Below are 21100 nucleotides of genomic sequence, written 5' to 3'. Positions count from 1 at the left end.
CTGAAATAGCTTTTTTCACTTTTAAAAAGGGATTTACAAAGATGCTGGATCAGCTTATGTGTACAGCACAGAAAATAATGTCTACAGTATATATTTTAAATGAGAAAGGAAAAGACAAGGACGTTTTCTGTGCTATTTACTATACTTGCTCATATACAGTATAGTGCAGAAAAACAATAACAATGTAGAAACAATTTCTAATCTGCAGATTTTGACAACTGTGACCTGACTCACTGAAACTGAATAAGAAACAATGTCATACTTCCAAGAAGTGCAGGGCCTCTGCTGTTGAATGGGCACACATATGAAGCATACTAAGAATGTTTACACAAGGCGTTAAGGCACAGTGCCCATCACTCACTGCTAACCTGCAGTGTTTGCTTTAGAAATCATCCATGTCCAGTATCAGGCACTAAAAATACACTTTAAGCCATTTCTCGCTCGCTCAGGGTCACAGAGGAGCCCTTGGGTGCACTACAGGCTATATTGTTTGCTGTACAGATAAAGATGATAAATGTTACAACTCAGAGTGTTTAAATGCTTTGTTCTCTTAAATGTGATTTATGATGAACTTTAACTAAAGCTAATACATCTTCAAGAGCTTCCTCTGTAATGGATCTGCCTGAACTTCAACCTGCCAGAGCTACTGTAACTATTTGATTTACATTCACTGAACATGACGTGACAGTATACCTAACAATTATTTGGAGAGTCAAATAAAAAGATATTGTAGGCTACATTAATTTGTTCTTCAAATGTTTTCATTACAGACACACCAAAACAAACACGGAGAAACAGTTTACTGAGACTGTGTCTATTATACCAAGTAGAATATGCGTGCGAATATGCAACTGTGCAGAGCATTTGACACGTGGATTTTAATTGTAGAACAAAGTCTTTGATATATCAGGTTTAATGCAGTGGTAAGAATGAAAAAGAGGATTGTATCTGTCAAAACTGAAAACAATCACATCATAATAATATCAAGTCCACAGAATCATTTTTAGAATGCTATTTTATTAAGTGTATTTAAATACATAAACACACACTTGTATATAGTAAAAATGATTTTACACAAACCTAAAAAAAAGGCAAACAAGCTTACCAAACAAGCATTATTTACATCAGAAAAATACTGCATTTTCCATATGAAACAATAACAAATTCAAATAAATCTGTATAATTCAAAAAGTGAAACTCTTTAAACTTACAAATCTTTGCAAGGAAAGAAAGTCGAGTTTGAAGTGTATGGAGAAGTCAGTGACAGGCAGTTACAGACGGTGTTATGTTAATGCAAGTCTAACATGCTGATTTGGGTACTCATGCAAAGCCTGCAGGCTGAAAATGTCTCTGAGATTTTAAATGTTCAGCACTTTGGCACAGGTTATGTTTTATTTCCTCTGTGTATCAGCTTGAGAGTCTTAATAGCCTCGTGGCAGAAAGCAAGTCATCTTCACTAACATGAAAGAAGAAGGAAAAAAACATGGATGACTGTAATGCTATACATACAAACTATTTTAATCCAATTCAAAACAGCAGTTCAAAATACTGTTTTACATATATATCCGAAAGACCATATATTTTATACTTTATACATATTTCTACAGTATGATACAGTGTATGGCTTAGAAGAAATATTGTTTTCAGATTGGAAAAAAAAACAAACAAAACAAAAACAAATCTGCCCCTTAAAGCTATTCAGAAGAACTCAAATCTAAACATATTTTCTGAACTTTACTCTCCAAAAATGGCACTTGAAATCAAAAATCACTGTAAAAAAATATACTTGCATTTGTATCAACACGTTAAAAGCGTTCCTCTGAGACCAACAAGGCACTGAAGCCATTTACTATATTTTTGGCAGTGAAGTGATTCAGAGTACATAGATATATAGATACACCACAGTAAGGCAAATTTTGATATTTTGGCACATGCACTACATGAGGCAGCTTGGAGGATCAAGAGGTGTGTGATCTCTCGTGGTTGTAACGCACAATCATTTGATGCTGTAATACATATATCACTGTGTTGTGATTAAGGCTCAACTGACCTGCTGAGATTTGACAGATTTACACTCCTTATTCTAGGGACCTAGTCAAATACAGTTTTAAACTGCCAATTTGTTTTCACCAGTGCAATGAGTGTCTTTGCATGTTAGCTCTTTGTATGGTACACAAACACAATAGGCTACATTAGGTAAAGATCAGATACCGTTAACATGTTTCCAGTCAAATCGCTAAAACAAATGGCTCTAAATATCACACAGGCTTTTTACAGTGATTCTGAGGCGCTATTTGTTTTCAGGTTGGCATTAGTCTTTGGTTGTTTTGCTCTTGCTTAGCTGGCTGAGTGAGTCTCTGGCTGCACTACGAGTGGCAGCTCTTGCTCAGAAACCTCCACCGCTCTGGGTGGAATGTGTGTTTCTGAAGCTACGGTTGAGACTGAACTGAGATCTTGAGGTTCCATCTGAGATGCTTCTCCTCCGTGAGTCAGCGCTGCTTCCTGGGCTGCCCTCCTCATCCTTTCTTCCTCCTCCATTTTCATTCTTTGCTCCTCAGCCTCTATTTCCTCTGTAGTGGGAATGGAGTTCTTCTTGGGTCTTCCCTTGGGCTTAGTGGGTGCCTCATGACCTCCTTTGAGCACCTAAAATAACATATGCACAGTCTTAGTGGACTGTTCTAGTAATAAATGGCAGCAGCAGTCAAAGGCAGTTCTTGCTATTATAGTAATTAAGAGAAGACATATTGCTGCACGCTTCCCCCTTTGCACTCATTTATCTTTGGAGTTAACGATTTGAGGTCTTTTGTGTTCTCTGAGTTGTTGACCCTTCTACAAACTCTCATTGCCGTCATCATCGGTCACACCTCACAACACACTTTTCTCCTCCGCACCCTCTCACCCTGACATAATGACACCTACCATTTCCTTCTCCTACTATCAGCATTACATACAACAACTGGGTTAAACAATGCACATTTAAATATGACAGAAAAGATACATTAAAAAAAAGCTCTGCTGAAGTTTCCAGATTTGTGAGTCTTTGCTGTGGTACCGTCTCTTACCATTTTCTTCCATTTCATGCGCCTGTTTTGGTACCATGTCTTCACCTGTAGCTGTGTGAGACCAAGTGACTGGGCCAGGTCTAACCTGAAAGATCAGACACAAACAAAAAAGCAGTCAGACAGATATCACATGCCCTTTCTGGATTACAGGATGCAAGCCATGCTTTAGACACTTCTACCATTGCAAACATCAGTGTAAGAAAACTCTCTCTTAGCTCCGTCTTTGAACACATCAAAGCTGACTTGCTAGTAGCTCTGGTTTGACTGTACACCTGCAGCACTGTTTGAAACATCTGTACTGAGGTCAGTAATCCAATCACAGCACTTGTAGCTGAATGATTGGGGCTGTTGGAGAAAATTCCGAATGCATTCACCACATGTGGTGATCCATGACTAATAGGGCTATTGGTTGGTGTGTAATGCAATACTCCAGGAAGGGACAGATAAAGTGAGCAAGACTTCCATTCGTAAAGGGAAGGAGTGGTTATCAGTTTTTTTTTTAATGAGATTTCCTTCTCTCTGCTCTTCTCAAAGTCTTTAACAGTAAGATGAAGGGACTTCAAACCCTGTCACCCCCCAGTGAAAGGAACTAATGTTTCACTTGATGGTGAAAAGTGGATGCCGAGACAGAGAGAAAGAGAGAAAAAAATGAAAGAGTGTGAACAAAAATCTAAAAAGCAGTGCAACCACAAATCCCAAAGATCCATGGGTAGTCCATATAACCTTATACCTTTAAGGGCCGTGTGTGGTTCTTGGTGTATGCACCCATCCTTCAAAAATGCACCAGACATATAGGCAATCAATCTGTCTGTCAAACTTCACTATCATACATGCCTCTAGTCTAGTCTATGGCAGTGAAACGACTGGAGGCAAGGAAAAGTAATTGCAAAAAAGGAAAACACACCACTTATTTATGCATAAATAAGTGGTGTGTTTTCCTTTGGTCATTAGTTATCAATGGAGAGAAACCACACACTTACAGCAATAGAAACGGTTTCTAAGTTACTCCCTGTAGGCCAATCCAAGATTGCCATTTTGTTCTATTTTCACACCTTTAACAAGGGAACATCGGGTGCAACTGACTACCTTAAAAAAAATAATTTAAGAAGAAGAAAAAGAAGAAGAAGAATGTGAGATGATGATGATGATGATAACAAAAACAATTATTATGGCAGTAATTATGGTAATTGAAAGCTACATAAAATCATTATTGCTCCATGATATAAATAATTAAAAGTCTTCCTCAAAGATAATTTGTTTTTGCTTCCTCCCATCTCAATGCAAAGTCTTCATTCAAGCCCGCAGAGGATCCAAGCCAAGAAAAAGGAGGGAGAAGCAAAGTTATCTTTGGATCATAACAAACTAAAGTGGGGAGCACACCACACCTTTAATGCGAGACTTTAAAAGGGGATTTTCTCTGTTGATATTTTCAGCCGGATATTTAATTAATTTTCAACACAATGTCAGAATCAGATATTTTGACAGAATGCGGTATTTTGGCTCAGCCACCCATACGGGTGGTTGGTTTTGATCACTGAGTTGCCTGAGGCCTTCTGCTTTAAGATGAGGCATGGCACATTTCCAAAAGCTCCAGGCAAGCCAAGATGTGATATTTAATAATTGCATCGTGGGAGTTTTCCCCACAGATGGGATGTAAATGGAATGACAAATAAATCAAGTTTATTCTAAAACGCTTTTCAGGTTAGAGAGAGGATACAAGCGTAGCTTTTGCATGTGAATGCATCAGCATACTGTACATGAAGCAAGTTATTTGTTTTCAATCTGCAACCTTAATGATTTACTCCCTGTATCTACATGTAAAAAAAACACTGATGAGGAACAGGGGGTGGAGTGTACAAATATCAAACCCTCTGCTTGATGCAATGGTTCACAAGCAGTTTGAAATTCCAAGTGCGCATGTGAAGTAAAGCATTTTACAACATGTATGGTTCAATACTATTCTGGGTAATAATGGAAAAAAGAAGCCTGCAGGCCAAATATAAAAGTGAGGCCTACAGTAAAACTGGAAAATATGGTCTAACTTCATGTCAGGTCCCAAGAATGACCCGCTGAATGGAACTTAAGACACAGATACTAATATGTAGATTACTTCATCTTATTGTAGGAGGCTAAATGTATTTTATATACACCTGCACATGTGTAAAATGATTGGCAGTAAATCAATGTAATACATTTCTGTTTGCTTGTGTTGGCTGCTGTCCCTGTTTTCTTGAATAAGGCAGTGTTTTTGTTAAGGTTTTTTTTTCTTGCTGTGTGAGAGCTCAGGGTTAAAAATTACTCTTGTCTGAACTAAAATGCTGAGGTAATGCTCTGGCTTCAACCAATTCACTTTACATGAGCTGTCCCTCACAGGGTAAATCAAATGTTATGATGTTATGTTAACCACTGCTTGATAATTGCATTTGTGGCTTTGTGAATGTGTGTATGTGTGGGTGTGTACTTTACTCTCAAAATGCACTCTATGCCAGGTATGCAGGTTATCTAAGTGTCACCAGTGAGTGACACTTTCATGACTTGGAGCTCCCTTACATCCATGGTATTAATTACTTTTAACAAAAATGGCTTGCTTCATTTTATGTAACCTACTCTTTTAGATTTTGACCTATAATTCTAGGCTAATTTTAGGGAGGTAACTATGTTTGATTCATGTGCATTTATGTTGAGTACTATTTTTGCTTTCAGTGTTAGTGTGTTTGTGTGCAGATGATTGTGTTTTTGCCCGCGGGTGCAACAGACTTGTGATGCACTGCTTCTATACTGACCTATCAGGTGTGGACAAGTACTTCTGCTTCTGAAACTTCTTCTCCAGGCCCATCAGCTGCAGCTCAGTGAAGATGGTGCGGCTGCGGCGTGGCTTCTTCAGGCGGGGAGTGCTCCGCTCTGTGTCTGACTCACTGCTGATGCTGAGGGGTGTCTGACTGGGCGAGGGTTCGGAGCCTCTGAGATGCTGTGGGGACAGCAGGGGCAGGTGTGAGGGGACCCCACCCGGAGAGGACGGCTGGGGGTGGTGGGGGGGTAGGTTGGGAGGCTGCCGCGTGATCACTGAGAGGAGCGGGTAGGCACGTAGTGACGAGGAGCCTGGAAGAGCAGAGACAGTGCATCAGATGACAGAAACATAGAAATGCAATAAAAACTAGCGGACAGAAAAAGCAGATATTCTTCTGAATCACTGTAAGTTTTTAGTGAGCTCTTATGAGCTGCTCAGTTTCCTTGGTTGCACCATTATCGACCGCCTGTAATTGCTTAGACAGGTTCATTTTTAATTGCCTAGTGTTTGCTGTGAAAAGTGTTTTGCTTTTGACCTTCTCCATGTAGAGGGCTGTGATCCCGATGACGCAGGCTGTGTTTTACACCGCTCCTCTGAACCCTTCAAATGACTGATTATTTTTCAGAGGTTGTTAAATACTAACTGGCTTCCCAACACAAAATGACACGCACACACTGAGCCTGACAGCATGATGTACATGCACGCTCTCATTCAGACACACAATGAGCAGTAATAAAATCCAAAAACTAAATCAAACACTATTCGACTAATAAACTTTTTTCCTTTCTCTTGCAATCTCTCACCCTCCTGCACATGTAGGCGGTCATATACAAACACACATACTCAGTCTTGCTCTTTATCAGAGCAGACAGGAGCAGCAAGACGCCAGAATCAATAAAAAGTAACACTTGTCTGGAGCCGAGGCGGGAGGGAAGGAGACCAGGAGGTTGGCTGAGAGGATGTGGCGGGTCAACCAAAGTGAATATAATAGCTGCCAGAAAAATCCTTATGGCCTCAAATATAACAATCAATCCCGTAACCAAAATTTACAAGCAAACTGAGCACAATACAAACTGTAATGCACTGGCTGTAAGGAGAAGCACAGAGGACACAGGGAGGATTATTAGAGTAGAGGAGGAAGGCAGAGGAAAAATAAAATGCTGCCGTGGACTACACTGCACAACAACATACACGGATGTGTGTTCCTGGTTGTCTGTGGTAGATCTATTTCCTTAATCTCCTCACCGACCGGGAAAAAAGCTCAATGCATTGACACACATGCACACACGAGACACATGTTGCGCAAAAACAACATAGCCTCTTGATACCTAGTTGTCTATTACTTTCAGGAGTTCTAACCATTTGTGGTTGTGGAAATTGTAAAAAAGAGGAGGAAGAACATTTGCAGTATGAATACAGATGTTTATACATATAAACTGTCAAATACAACCTTTAAATGGAAGTCAAGCATGGGGAGTGTAAATAATGCGTGTAAGCACAAATACAAGGCACACCTGCTCTATACACAGACCCCCCCCCCCCCTCCACACACACACACACACACAGAGATAGAGATACACACATAAACACGCACACCAGACACTGCCTTGGGCTCATCATGACATCATGGTAAGGCGCTGAGGTCATCACTAATCCTCCAACGTTAGATTGCTGCTGCTGCAACAGGTCTAGACAAGAAGACCTCTTTTCTCTGGTTGTACGCTTTCCTTCTTGTTACAGTTATATCGCTCTGTCTTTCCCTCTATAAATCAGCTCTATATTAATGGGAGCTTTTTTTATTTTAGTGAATCATCTGATTTATGGTTTGTACTCCTTTACAAGAGGAATCTCATATGTTCATTTGTCACGGAATGATACAAACGTGTTGTGAAAATGTCCCTCATGTTATTCTGAATGTTTGTTTTCTGGATTGTCAGGAAATCTCTTGTCAACAAAGAGCTTGAAGTTGTCTCCGGACAGTCCCTCAGAGGGAGCGAGAGAGAGAGAGAAAGAAAGAGAGAAAGGGAAATGTCAGCCCTTGTGATGACTTTCCACTGACAGCAAAGCTGTCTCTCAGAGCTCAGATCTGACATGTTGTTGACAAGTGCCAGTGTCCTGTCAATAGTCTACAAATAAACCGTTTGAGGAGCTGCAAGAGCGCAACTCAGCCCCTTGCAAAAGAACACTGATACTCTTGATAATCACAGTCGGAATGTGGGGACTGGCACAAGTGCTTATGGTAACCATTGCAGAAGACATACCTGCTAAGAATAGATCAAGAAGAGCTGTTTGTTGAGCATTCTTTTTAATACCAATAATTTGCTCTATTCACCATGTAGTTATGACATATCCTATGAAATGAATCATAGATTTATTTGAAATACTTTAAATTTTGGGATTCACAACTGATGACATATGGCATCAACACACCAACTTTTAAAGGATTTACAGTATTAACCTCTCACCAACCTGATCTTTCTCATATTATCTACATTCTCTCTCTTTTTTTCAATGAGATGCTGAGAAGTGATGATTCACAACTTCGCTATGACAAGTGTATGCCAACCTTTGCCATGTTTTGTGTAACTGTCTAATGAAAACTAGAGAGCCGCTAAATTAAACAGGTCTTTGTTCTTTTGGCCTTGCCCTTTGAATGCATATCAAACAGTGGGAGGGTGGGAAGGGCAACAGGCCATGCAGCGTCTTCATCTGTCCTAATTCACTGCTGTAGTTAGAATCATTCACCTTCAGGACATGACAGATTGGAGCAATTCAGAGATAGTGAAAGGAACATGTGAAGAACATCTTAATTTAATTGTTAGAGTATTTTCTCAGGCACACCAACAAACCCCATCCAACAGAAGATCTACACCTAGCTGAAGGTGTCTTATTAAACACAAGTGTTAACTGTTTAATCTGAGACTTGATCCACACGGGTCTTCCTGTGACACGTGAATTAGCCTGTAGTATAAACTACTGACGAAGTTTTTTTCAAGATAGAAAAATCTGATCGCAGTGGTTGTGCAGAAATGGTGCTTGTCAAACAGAAGACGTGTGTGCATTTTGTCTTTGTGTGTGCATACTTGCCTATGTGTTGACATGGGTGTAATCATCTTTTTCAAACCAGCTTAATGCTTAGTGGGAGACTTTATTGTCTGCAGCAGATTAGGGTTTAAAATGAAATGAAAACTCTCTTGCTCACTTGGATTTCTTCTGTAAGCCTTTAGCTAGTCCTAAACCAGCACCCAGCGGCCCCCAGGCTGCACACACTCCTACGTTTTTTGTTTTGTTTTTATTTTTCATCATGCTGTCAGGTGAGATTACCCCACAGTTGATCTTAATCTCTCTCACCTCTTCCAGAAAGAACCACTAAAAGCCCTGCCCTGGGTCCTGCTGAGAGATGGGACTCCAAATGAAATATTGTAACCTGCCATTACGTCGCTCGCTGTTCAACACCAGGTCAGGACTTATTGTCTCTGATCCCGCTGTAACTGACAGGGAATTAACTCCGGGAGTATATGAGACGCTTTAACAGTGCAAAATGGATGTGTGTATTTCATTACAGAGGAGTAGAAATAGACTAGGGGACTGGGAGAGAACAAGATGCAGAGAAAATCCATGGTATGTTTGAGTGACATATCCATAATAAATAATACAGAACCAACAAGTAATTTGTTATCAACTCCTACATGCAACATTATTGGCATCACTGTCTTTCAGCAGCCTCCACTGGTAGCAGGAGGTTATAGCAGCCCCTTGTTTGCAGAATGAAGAACTGTCACTGTTAAGGGGACCCTGCAGGGGCCGACTTCTCTTCGGCCCACCACCTGAAAGCATGCCAGCTTCTATATCAAGCACCAAAAGCCATTGATGTTGGGGAATATACTGTGTCTCACACCCCCGCAGCTACAAATAAGTGGTGGGCACAGTGTTCTAATATGCAGGGTGGGTTACTCTATCCATCTGAACAGAGGGGTGCCAAAGCCCAGCCATAGTGCCCTCGAGCCCTCTCCAATCCATATCAGAGGGATGAGGGAATCGCTGCCCCCTATTTTTATCCACCCGCCGCTGTCATCATCAAATTGCAGTGGCTATTATTTCAGACTTTAGAGCAATTATCCTAATGGTTACTAGAGTGTGCAGTAGCCTTCGAGTTGTTTGGATTCATCTGGAATTGCAATTAAGAATCAGTCAAGAGGCTTTGTTTTGACAAGACAACATGTGCTGTGTTAACTGAGCTTTGTGTCTATCTTTTAATTGTAACCCAGTACAAGACAGAGGAAAAGGCCTGCTTTCACAACTGACTGAAATCTGTCTATCAGCCTATCTATCTATCTATCTATCTATCTATCTATCTATCTCACATAGACATGTAGATCATTCTAACACAGTGAAGACTCTCACTGAAAGTTTGGGAAGAAAGTGGTCAACGTTCAAATGAATCAGTTTTAAAACTTCTTAATTGAATCAAGTTTTTAGGGTTGTGTTCCACGTTTATTGATCAAGCTACATCCCTGTGCTCCTTTTTGTCAGAGTGGCACAACCGTCCACACTACCACGTCTCCTGCTCGCTTTCATTTGTTTACATAGGCTACATTTATTTCTATGTCATATTAGCGCATTAACAAGACATAATCCTTCCATCCGCAAGTGTCCAGCAGAAGCAGAACGGATAAGGAAGGCCTTTGATGTTAATCAAAGCAAATTAGATCAAATAGACTAAAGATTACAGCTTCGCAACCATCGGCTTCTAGAGGGAGATTTGACTTTATCTTTCTTATCTGCCCTGCTGCATCTTCATTGACTTTTATGTGTAATTACGCCGACTTATCAGTTCAGTCGTTTATCATTTTGCGTATAACGCAAGCCCTCAGGCATTAGACCTACTGACGTTCACTAACTTCACCTCATGTCTTTTATTTTCGATTCATTCTCAGTGATTTATAACGCACAGTGCGGGTTGAAGAAGGCAAACTGGAATAACTTAAGGAGGAAGCGAACTGAACTTTAAATTACCCTTGAAAAAAATGTCTGACGACACAATTACACTACTAAGTTAGTGTAATTGTGTCACATTTAAGTGACAAATCAAGCAAGTGGTGCATTGTAAACGTTGAAAATCAATATTTCCATATGCGCAGTTTTACGCACAGGGGATGTAGATCAGAAAGAATTAATTATTTTTTTTTTAAACCTTGCTGATTTTAACATAACATCAGGATAACTGGCCACACACTCCAGTGCAGACGTGCAATGCAGTTCGCCCATTTTCTATATAAAGTTCTTGCACTGTAAAATAGCCTACACATTTAATGATTTACGCACCATTCAAATGTGTTGTCTTTTTCAAAATCAAATAAAAAAACACATCAATAATAAAACTGAGCTCATGAGTGAAAATATCAACAATTTCCTTGTGTAAAAAAATACTATTATTAATACTGCTATTATTATTCTCATTTCCCCACAAATCTGCAACTGCTAAAACTCGCTTTTCAGTTGTTTTAGTTTATTTGTTTAACTTGTTTGTCCTGAATCAGTTAAAAAATAAATCAATCAATAAACAGATGTTTCTTACCAGAACAAGAATGGAGAGGCTTTGGTCGAACAATGAGAGATGGGCACACGGAGTAGAGAGAAAGCTTCTCAAAATAATCACAAGTCTCCTTGGAGAGAATCTCGTCAATCATGAAAGTCTTGTAGCGCCGCCTGGCAGCTTTCAGCTGCCCGGGGGAGGAGAGCCTCAACTCGGCTTGGCAGTGCATGATCTCTCCCTGTGCGCTGTGCGCTGTTTTCACTGCACAACGTGTTTGTTCAGTTAATATCTAAACTCATGCAGGTTCAGCAGTGTGAAAAGGTGACTACTGGAGTTCATGCGCTTGAATAACTCATTGTTTGTCTTTAAAAATGCAGTTTAGCTTCCCTGAAGTGTCGTGGTGAAGAGCAGTAGCTTTCAACTTGAGCTGCGCAAAGCGCGACCGTGGTAGTGAACTGAGTAGGATGTGTGCTCACACCCACTGCTATATAAACCATCCCTGAACACATCTTTACTGCTCTCTCTCTCCCTCCCTCCCTCTCTCTCTCTTTCTTACAGATATACACATGAAGCCTACTATACCACACATGCCCTCCCAGATCCCCCCCACCCCCACTACCAAAAAAATATTTGTCCTTTCTGTGATTTCTAGTAGTCCACTGATTCACTGTACAGTTAAGGTCATATGTACATAATGACACATAATCAATATTGTAACCTGCTACAAATAGACTATGTTTTAAATCTATAGTGACCTATTAGTATTTCCCGAAGGTTCACATCTGAACCACACTAGACCTTTATTCATCTGTGGTTCACTAAGATCTTACCTGTTTTTGTTTCAACAACTATATTTAAATGACCTGTCTCACTTTATTAATCAGTGCTAACTATTGGTAAACATGCAGTGAACTTCTATTTAAATGTCTAGGTTTTCTTTAGATATACAAAAACTATCTATTCGATTTGCTTTAATTCATTTAACTTCAATTAAGTTTGGATTCAAACTAAAAACCTTTAAGTACCACATACTAAGTCAACTTGAACGAATAAATGAGAGGACATGGGCGATTAATATCTATTATTTTATTGTAAATGTTTTCCTTAAAGCCGGAACTAATGTTGAGAAGCAGGTATCAGTTCTGAGTGAGATTTTAAGACTGATAAAACTCTGTCATGGTCACTAATATTATTATTGTTGTGGTAGTTGCTGATTATTATTTATCAATATTGTAATAATAATAATAATAATAAGAAGAAGAAGAAGAAGAAGAAGAATGATAAAAATAAGAATAAGAATAATTAGAATAAGAATACTGTATTTAGCCTATTTAATTGTCGCTCCATATGATTTTCTTTCTTGCTGGAATATTATCATTTTCATACTGACCAGTCTAAATCATGAGCTACTTATAAGTCATGAGCCATATCGATAGACCTGCGGTTAAGTGATGTCCTGTGTGTCTTTCCAACAAACTGAGCCATGTCCAATGTATTATAATCAACAAACGCTCGCGCTTGAATGACGTGGCTGCTCTTTTCTGTATCTAATGAAATGAGCGTGACAAGTTCAAATAAAACGAGCCACTGAATCTTTTCTTCCAAGTTCAAAGTTGGCACACAGTAACTTTAATCCCAGAATGATATGAGTTGTAAGTATATAATTTGTCAGATCAAATAGTTCATGAGAAAAGTATATTATCAGCGCTGGCTGTACGTGCTGATATGTCTGACATTAATGTGAAGGAATACCTCACATTCCGACACGTTCCATTTGACAGGCTGAATCTATCCACATGATTTTCCATTGTTTTATTATTCTACAAATGATCGCTGATAGCCCAAAATGACGTTTTTTCCTTTTTTATTTGACTTTCTGTTATTACAGATTCGAACAGTTTGAAATATTGAGAAAGAGAGGAGGGGAAATAAAAGACTTTGATACCCTACATCTTTAAGTTTAAACTTTGTAATGTCGGGTGTCCTAAAGGAAGGAACGATTATCATCTGAAGAATTGGAAATAAATTTAACTCGCTGACGGATTATTTCGAAGCCGCCGTGTTCAAAGGATCACTGAGGGGGAAATATGGGAGCTCTGTATGGGAAAGCTCGGCTGCTTTTCAGAGGTTTGATGGCTTATCAAAGAGGGGAGATGAGAACAACTGCTGCAGTCTGCGGAGCACATTGGACTCTTTTCTAATGACGGGTGGGGAGGAAAGCCTTTTGCTACAGCAGGCCTATACTATAATAGCACACTGCTATAATATATTCGTTATGAAATTCAAACCAACAAGTTCAAATAGAAACATCGAAACGAATTTTTTTTCTAAATTATAGTGAGATCATTTTATCTGTAAATTAACTGTTATTTTGAATCAGGTGTCAGGTTTTCTGATTGGTTTAGTTTATCCAATAAAAATAGAATAATTCTCTGGTTCCTTTACTTTCAGCCAACTTGATAACTTTCCACCTATTCTAAAAGGTAAACTAATTGAGATCCCATGAAAAAGACCACTTTAAGCAACTTTAGGCCTATTTCTTTGGCTGCCGTGTCACCAATGAACCCAACAACCTGAGGTGGTGTCAAGCTCCGAGAATCACGGCTTGCAGGCATCTTGTCACTTGTGTTTTGTGTTGCGGGGCTGCTACAACGGAGGGAGGGTCCCCGGGTGTTTGGAAGGGGATCATTTCAAGAGACACGCTTCTATATAAGTCCACACAGCAGCGGCTACTGAGCGGGCTCTCTAATCCGCCCGCTCCAGGGCTGGAGACGCCAGTCAGATCAACCAATTAAAGGAGTTATGCCACGGCCAGAAGTGTAATAAGGGCCTTCTTAGTACTGACACCGAACAGAGGATACTCTCTATTAGAGCGATTTGGGAGCATCGGGATGCAATCTGACACGAGGCAGATTACAGGCAAGACACAGAGCTTAGTGGAGAGGGTGCAAATGCACCTCCACTTTTGGACAACGGGAGATTTATTAGAGGATGTAGTTGTCGATACAGCGCAGAGGTCCTGCTGTTAGTGGTATAAGCACTTTCGGAAGGATAGATTATGACCTCAACGCGGACATTAAGGGATTTGATCATCACTTTGTTGTATGCAAAACCTATCGGAGACAGTAAGGTATCAATGCTGAGAGGCTGATCCCAACATGAGATATTAAGGATCAAAGTGCTACTAATTCAGGGACAATACTTCTTCCACATGAATGGAATAATTGAATAAAATATGTGCCATTTCCAAGGTGCTTGGTTAAAGTGAATACAACAGAACAATATTTTACCATTTCTCAATTTTGGGAACAAAGAAACAAACCGACTCATAATTGCATCTTGTAAAGTGAACAGAGTGGGTGACAAATCCATGTCAAGACTTGAAAGCATCCTAAATAGAAAGGTCAAATGTAGGAGCTGATCATGTGGCTCAGTTATATTTAACATCTTAATTGATTCAATGAAAGGATGCGCGTGGCGCCACCTGTAGATTACTTCATAACCCGCTGCACAAGCATATTAGTTACACATGGGCCATTTATAGGTGCAGATAAGGCCATGTGTGCATGCATTACAGCATGTAGCATCAACATACAATAGCTCACTTTTAACCCAGTCGCATAAAGAGCTGCAAATAGCATTCATGGTGTCCAGCCAAGGCTCAGGCATGTGTGTTGTGACCAGATGAAAGACAATGCAACAATCAAATCAAAAGAGATTTTATAATCATGAAAATGTTGATTTTTAAAACATTACCAGTTTGTCTTACAAATTAAGAATTTTAAAAAATAAAATAAAATAAAGTCCACTTTTAGTAAGAACAAGGTCAGCTGATCTAAGAATAAGAAAGGGTGGTGCCATATTGCAGAAAAAGTGGTGCTGGTGAAACTGTTTGCTGAACATTTTTTGTTTTGGGGTTTTTTTTGCAAAATACCTCAAGAGTTTAAAATTCTGGCAGCACCATTTAAAGATTTGCATAACATAAAAACCTGGCCAATATCCTTAAACTTTTCTTTCTTTTCTTTTTTTTTTAAATACATTTTTTTCCCCTCAAAAGTTACTAGTAGTTACATCTCATGGTTGTCCTTACTCTTCTGACAGTACATTTACCCCCCCCACCAAAATATTTATAATAGTTGTGAGAAAAAGCTCACACCAGAGTAGTGTACAAATTTAAAAACGCCTTAAAAAGTAAACAAAGATGGCTCTAAGGCATAAATTACTCAATCATCACACTGGTAGGATCATGTACAAACAACCTGAGTACACATGTGAACTTTGTCAACATAACTCATGATCTTCTTTTATGAACTGTCCATAAATCTGTAAAAAAAACCCTCCCAAAAAAAAAAACAGAAGTCTTCACAGAGAGCCTCAGTACCGTCTCCATCGTCTATCTTGGTAGCCACGGTTACTGCTACTCCTGTCGTCGTAATGTCTGTTGCCGCCTCTGCCGTCATGGTGACGGTTGCTGCTTCTGTCGTTCTGGTAGTTGTTCCGGCTTTGGCCGTGTTGCTGATGGTGGCCGGAACTGGGTTCGTCGTAGCGCTGACTTCTGCCGCTGCTGTTCATCTGGGACGGCTGATGCCGATAGGGGGTGTTGTCGTATTGCCTTGAGCCACCTCCGCCAGAATTTCCCCCTGCGGACAGCTGCCTCTGCTTGGAGAAGTCAGTCAACTGCTCAAGCTGCTGCATGTGGAGCTGCAACATCATGTTGTTCATCTACAGGTGAAGGAAAAAAGACAGGAAATGGTGTAGGGCTTGTGTATCTATTCCTGTCATTTATTTATTAGTGAGGAGCAGAGGCACATTTTTAACTGTTATCATGTAAGTGCAGGTTTTAATACACCAATAATAGCGGCTATAAATTGTGTCGTAACTGAGCAGGGTGTGTCATTACAGGAGGATAAAAATTTACCATGACATGCTTCTGCAGATTATCAGGAGATGAAATGGATCTCTGCATTTGGGGAGGAGGAGTGTAAGGTGGAGAACTGAACTGAATCGGGGTCCTGTAAGAACAAAAACAGAACACTGTTAAATATTTTTTACATCACAAAAAAACCCCAAAAATATTTTATTAGGATACTGACTGTTATCAATATTCAACCCTTATTATGACAATTATTAAACTTACTTTTAATCCACATGTGATCTTTTATCTACAGGATGTTTTGTGAATTCAGTAAAGTCAGCCAGAAAAGGAAACTAAATAGAATGACAGCTTCAATCTGATTTTTACCTCTTTTACAATTCTTCCCTCCAGCCACAGCTGCCAGATATTGTATTACCAACTGAGAAAATACTCAAGATAATTGTCATGTTCAATATGTTCTGCTGTTGTTGAAAAGCCAAGTCAGTTATAAGTATGCACTGCCAAGATCTGCCAAGGAATATGTGATGCACAAACCCATCAACACTCAGAGGCCAAATCTGACACACGCAATTCAAAGTAACCCATTCACCTGCAACTAATGCTGCAATCACTAACTGTTCAGAACTCAACTCTGAGGTTTGTTTTGTGGAGGCATAAAGTGTGAACCTTCACTCACTCACACCTTGTACCTTCGACTCAGATCATGCAGCCTACTGCAAACGTATCTGTTGGCCATCTTTCACAGCTATTCATTGACATTGTATGCTTCCACACTACTTATACATACAAGTTAATAACCAGATTCATATCAAAATGAATTGCATAACATGTTAAGTTTCAGCTTCCCTTTAGTTTCTCTGTTTTTCTCTGTCTCACTTACATAACCAGCTTTTCCTTTAAGATGGCTCATTATCATTTATCAATTGCAAAACAAAGATACAGAAAGTAAAAAAAATATTTTAAAGTTTGCAAGTCTCATTTGATTTTTTTGTCAAAAATGTCTCTAAAGCTTTTCCCCCTACATTCTAATACAACAAATTAACTTACATTAAGCAACAAGTTATACATGACTTGCAGACAACACACACACACACACACACACACACACACACACACACACACACACACACACACACACCATTGGTCTGGTCCTGTCTAATTTAACTTGAGTCCAGATACCTTCAAGTTTTTCTGAGCCTGCAAGACATCTGGCATGAAAAAATGGAAAGGATTGGACATTAACTTTTCTATATGTGTAGCTTCATACCAGTTCAATCCCATTTCATGCCACGTCATGTGCCAGAACTCCAATTTTAGTGCACGGAACTTTGCCAAGAGCATAAAATACTTGCATGTCTGAGTAATTTTTGGTAAGGAGGAAGCAGCTTTAGTAAAATGACCATACACAGGAAGTCTGGTACCAATTATGAACACACAGTAATGCTATGAAATTAAAAAAATAAAATAAAATGTTATTAGTACTTAGTGTAATCATCTTTTTGGTTAATGTAGAAACAGGTTAAAAGAAGTGACCTTTTTTCCATGATTAATATGACTTTACATGACTTTAACTATACATCAGTCTTAGGCTGCTACAGCTGTTTGTCTTTTCCATGTAAGGCATCTTGCCACAATCACTGTGTAGCAGTGGAGGGAAACAAACATCTATCAATGCTCTATCAAAAGCAGCAGAAATAAAGCCAGTGGCTGCTGTAATGCTACTGATGGTAACCAGATTTTGTTTCTGGCGCTGCTGGACAAACTATTCATGAGACATTCTTACCTCTGGCCATGGGGATTAGGGGTATTTGCAGGACTTGAATTCTGCGAGTTCCCTGGACTGCTGCTATGGCTGCTACCTGTGATGGGACAAAGGGAGCAATAAAACAGTTTATTAGAAATGGGGAAAACTATTTAAATACATACTGTGTGAGTATGGAAATCACGTACTTTTATTACGTGCCCCATTATGTGATACATATTTAAATAAATATACAACATAGTAACAGATATACTCAAAATTGGCAGACTTTGGAAGTAAATAGTAGCTATAAGTAGAGCAAGTAAAGTCTGGAGAACATCTAAATCAAGAAGTTTAATGATGATAATAATAATAATAATAATAATAATAATAATAATAATAATAATAACCGCAGTAATAATAATAATAAATTATTTGTATAGAAGTTTCGAAAAAAAGATGATCAAATGAAAATAAACAATAATGATATGTTTAAAAAGTCTTTTTGATCGCAGTACAACATTAACAGTACAAATTAAAAACCTGCTTATTATAAACACATTAACAAGCGGCTGTGTTAACTGGTGTGGTTATCTTAAATTGAATGTTCAACACAGTATGTATTAATCTGGTCCTTAATTAGATTAATTTCAGACATTTTCACTCATTTTTCTGAGATTAATCTTGTTTAACGTTAGCTTGGCCAGAATAGAGGAAACACTTTGCAATGTCATTGCAGTATATCACACTGATAGGTCACAAGTTAAACAGACAGGCAGGCTGGGTGGACACTGGCCATGTAACAACATAGTTTACACAATATTATGGATGAAACAGTTCTGGCTTTCACATGAAACCATGGTGTAATAAAAATAAATAAACATGGATAAAAGGCAGAGAGAGCGCTCAACAGATTTTTCATTCTCAGGGAGGACTTGTTCACTAATTCAAAGCCAACTCATGCTTCCCACATTCTGCATCCACACACAGCTGTGATCTTGCGGATGCACACGCAATTCCATTCATACTTTTTTCAGACGTCCAAAGACACGTTCCACATGTACCCGCTAGTAAACAGGTTTGCAGTGTGATAACTTCCCAAAGTTGTAAAATCCAGTATGTGATTATTACAAACCGCAGTGCCGTGCTTTTCTGATCAACCTTTCACCGCAATTATCTGTTACTCCAACCAAACACGTTGGATTGTATTTCATTTCCTCTCCAGCACTTTAAACACACCCACACCAACACAGCTTCTTGTATTGTTTACACAGGGCTGTGTTCAGTGTGAATGCAGCTGAGGAGTTCCTACATGTTGCTGAATAACAAGGACAAAAAAAAGGAAAGAAAAGAAACCGCTTAATGTGAACAGGAATACAGTGTGAGCGCATACATAAATACAGTAGATGAGACAAGTGCAGTGCAAACTTAGGGTTACCTCTCATGGTCACATGGTGCCATCTTTAATGTTACTGCACATTTTCATATGGTTTTCATATACACAAGGTATAGGACATATTAGTGTAATGTTTATGTAAGCAAAAACTACATGGAGCTGTTTATTTGTGTTTTCCAATATCAAGCTGTGTGAAATTATTTATGTGTATCACTACATGCACATTTTAACAATACCACAATAATATTAATAACTGATGATCATTTAGGTCACTACAATCGTGAAATGAAAATTTCATACCGTTTCATCTCTACATAATAAGTTAACAATAGGCCAGATTTCGGCCACTTTCTGACTGAGGACAATTGTATGAAATTCTTAGAAAACTATAGCTGAACTGCACATTTGTATGCAACGTTTTTTTTCCCAAATAATAACAAATTAAAGTTTCTTGCCGAGCACAATTTAACGCGCGGAAACATTTAGATAGAGTAAAGTGAAATTGATAACGATTTTTGGGACACCTTAGTGTTCAACAGCTGCCGTCACCAAGACAAACACTACACACCAGTTAACACGGTCACAAATTAAACCGAAACACCTGCTGCCACACAACAAGCTAACGTACATGTTTCAGTTTAGACTGCTGCTTTGGTTCTGTCCACTATCATTATTAAGATTTTAAAAAGAGGTCTATATAATAATTTAACGATATATGCGTCAAAACTGTTGACCGGTTGAGAATAACAAAGTGAACTTACCTGATCTGAACTGCACATGGAGGGTTCTGCCGAACAGCGACATCCCGTTCAGTAGGTGCATAGCGTATGGCACAGACACTTCATGCTTGTAAACGGCAAAACCAAATGTTTTCTGTTTCCCATCAGCGTCTTTTGGGATTTTAGTTTTGACGAGAGGTCCTGCCTGCAAAAACAATCTGATTAATATTGTGCACTGACAGTGACCCCAGCTAGCCAGCTAACCCCAATGAAGTATATCTTAAACATGTCCACAGCGTATGCATGATAAATACTTGCGTGATGCCATTATGTCAAGGGGCTTACTACAAGAGCCTTTCACATAACATATCACTTTTGGGGGATTTCAACTCAACGCTTTCGATGTGTTTAGCATTAGGTCGTGTGTGATGCTAGCTATGTGTAGCGTTAGCGTTAGTGACAACAGCACCTGTAAAAACAGCTCGAACAAAAGCTCCTCCGTGACTCTTGAATCTAAATTCCTTATGAAGAGCGTCCGGTCCGTTTCATCCTCTATTCCCATTGTATTTAAGCAGGTACTGGCTTTCTCCAAGCGACGCAAATGTTTACCGTAAAAAAAGCGCCCAGTTAAATATAAACGGAAGGCCCTGTTATGCCGTAAAGTGAATTGCCTTTACAGTTGGCGAGATTTTTCTTCAAGGATGGCGAAGACATGACCCGCCCTACTCTGCCTCTGATTGGTTTATCCTGATATTCTTACCCCAACTCTAACCAATCTAAATGCTTATGCCTAAACCTAACCAACCCAACCAACGAAGGCAGCGAATACTAGCCAATCAGAGGCAGAGTAGGGCGGGCCATGACTTCACCGTCCTAGGAATAAAAGCATTATAATTGAGCTTCATTTATAATGAACAGACGACACTTTACGACACAAAAAATACGTAACTGGAAAATTGTCCCTGAGATGAATTGTACCTTT

The 21100-nt window shown here is 39.2% G+C and overlaps 2 protein-coding genes across 2 annotated transcripts; both read right to left on the bottom strand.

Annotated features, from left to right (window-relative positions):
- Positions 1-2337: 2337 nt before the first annotated feature.
- barx2 (BARX homeobox 2) lies at positions 2338-11615 on the bottom strand. The gene is made up of 4 exons (XM_053321135.1): positions 11429-11615; positions 5846-6161; positions 3063-3147; positions 2338-2643 (listed from the first exon to the last, which is right to left on the bottom strand). Exons 1-4 carry the CDS (start codon positions 11613-11615, stop codon positions 2338-2340), a joined length of 894 nt encoding a protein of 297 aa, XP_053177110.1.
- Positions 11616-15091: 3476 nt separating this feature from the next.
- On the bottom strand, positions 15092-20744 carry rbm7 (RNA binding motif protein 7). Its single transcript, XM_053320856.1, has 5 exons — positions 20588-20744; positions 20161-20323; positions 18046-18121; positions 16305-16398; positions 15092-16108 (listed from the first exon to the last, which is right to left on the bottom strand). Exons 1-5 carry the CDS (start codon positions 20678-20680, stop codon positions 15761-15763), a joined length of 774 nt encoding a protein of 257 aa, XP_053176831.1. The 5' UTR covers positions 20681-20744; the 3' UTR covers positions 15092-15760.
- Positions 20745-21100: the final 356 nt, after the last annotated feature.

This window comes from Scomber japonicus, chromosome 6 (genome assembly GCF_027409825.1).
Source record: "Scomber japonicus isolate fScoJap1 chromosome 6, fScoJap1.pri, whole genome shotgun sequence".
Classification (NCBI taxonomy): Eukaryota; Metazoa; Chordata; class Actinopteri; order Scombriformes; family Scombridae; genus Scomber; species Scomber japonicus.
This window is presented reverse-complemented; position numbering and strand designations above follow the sequence as displayed.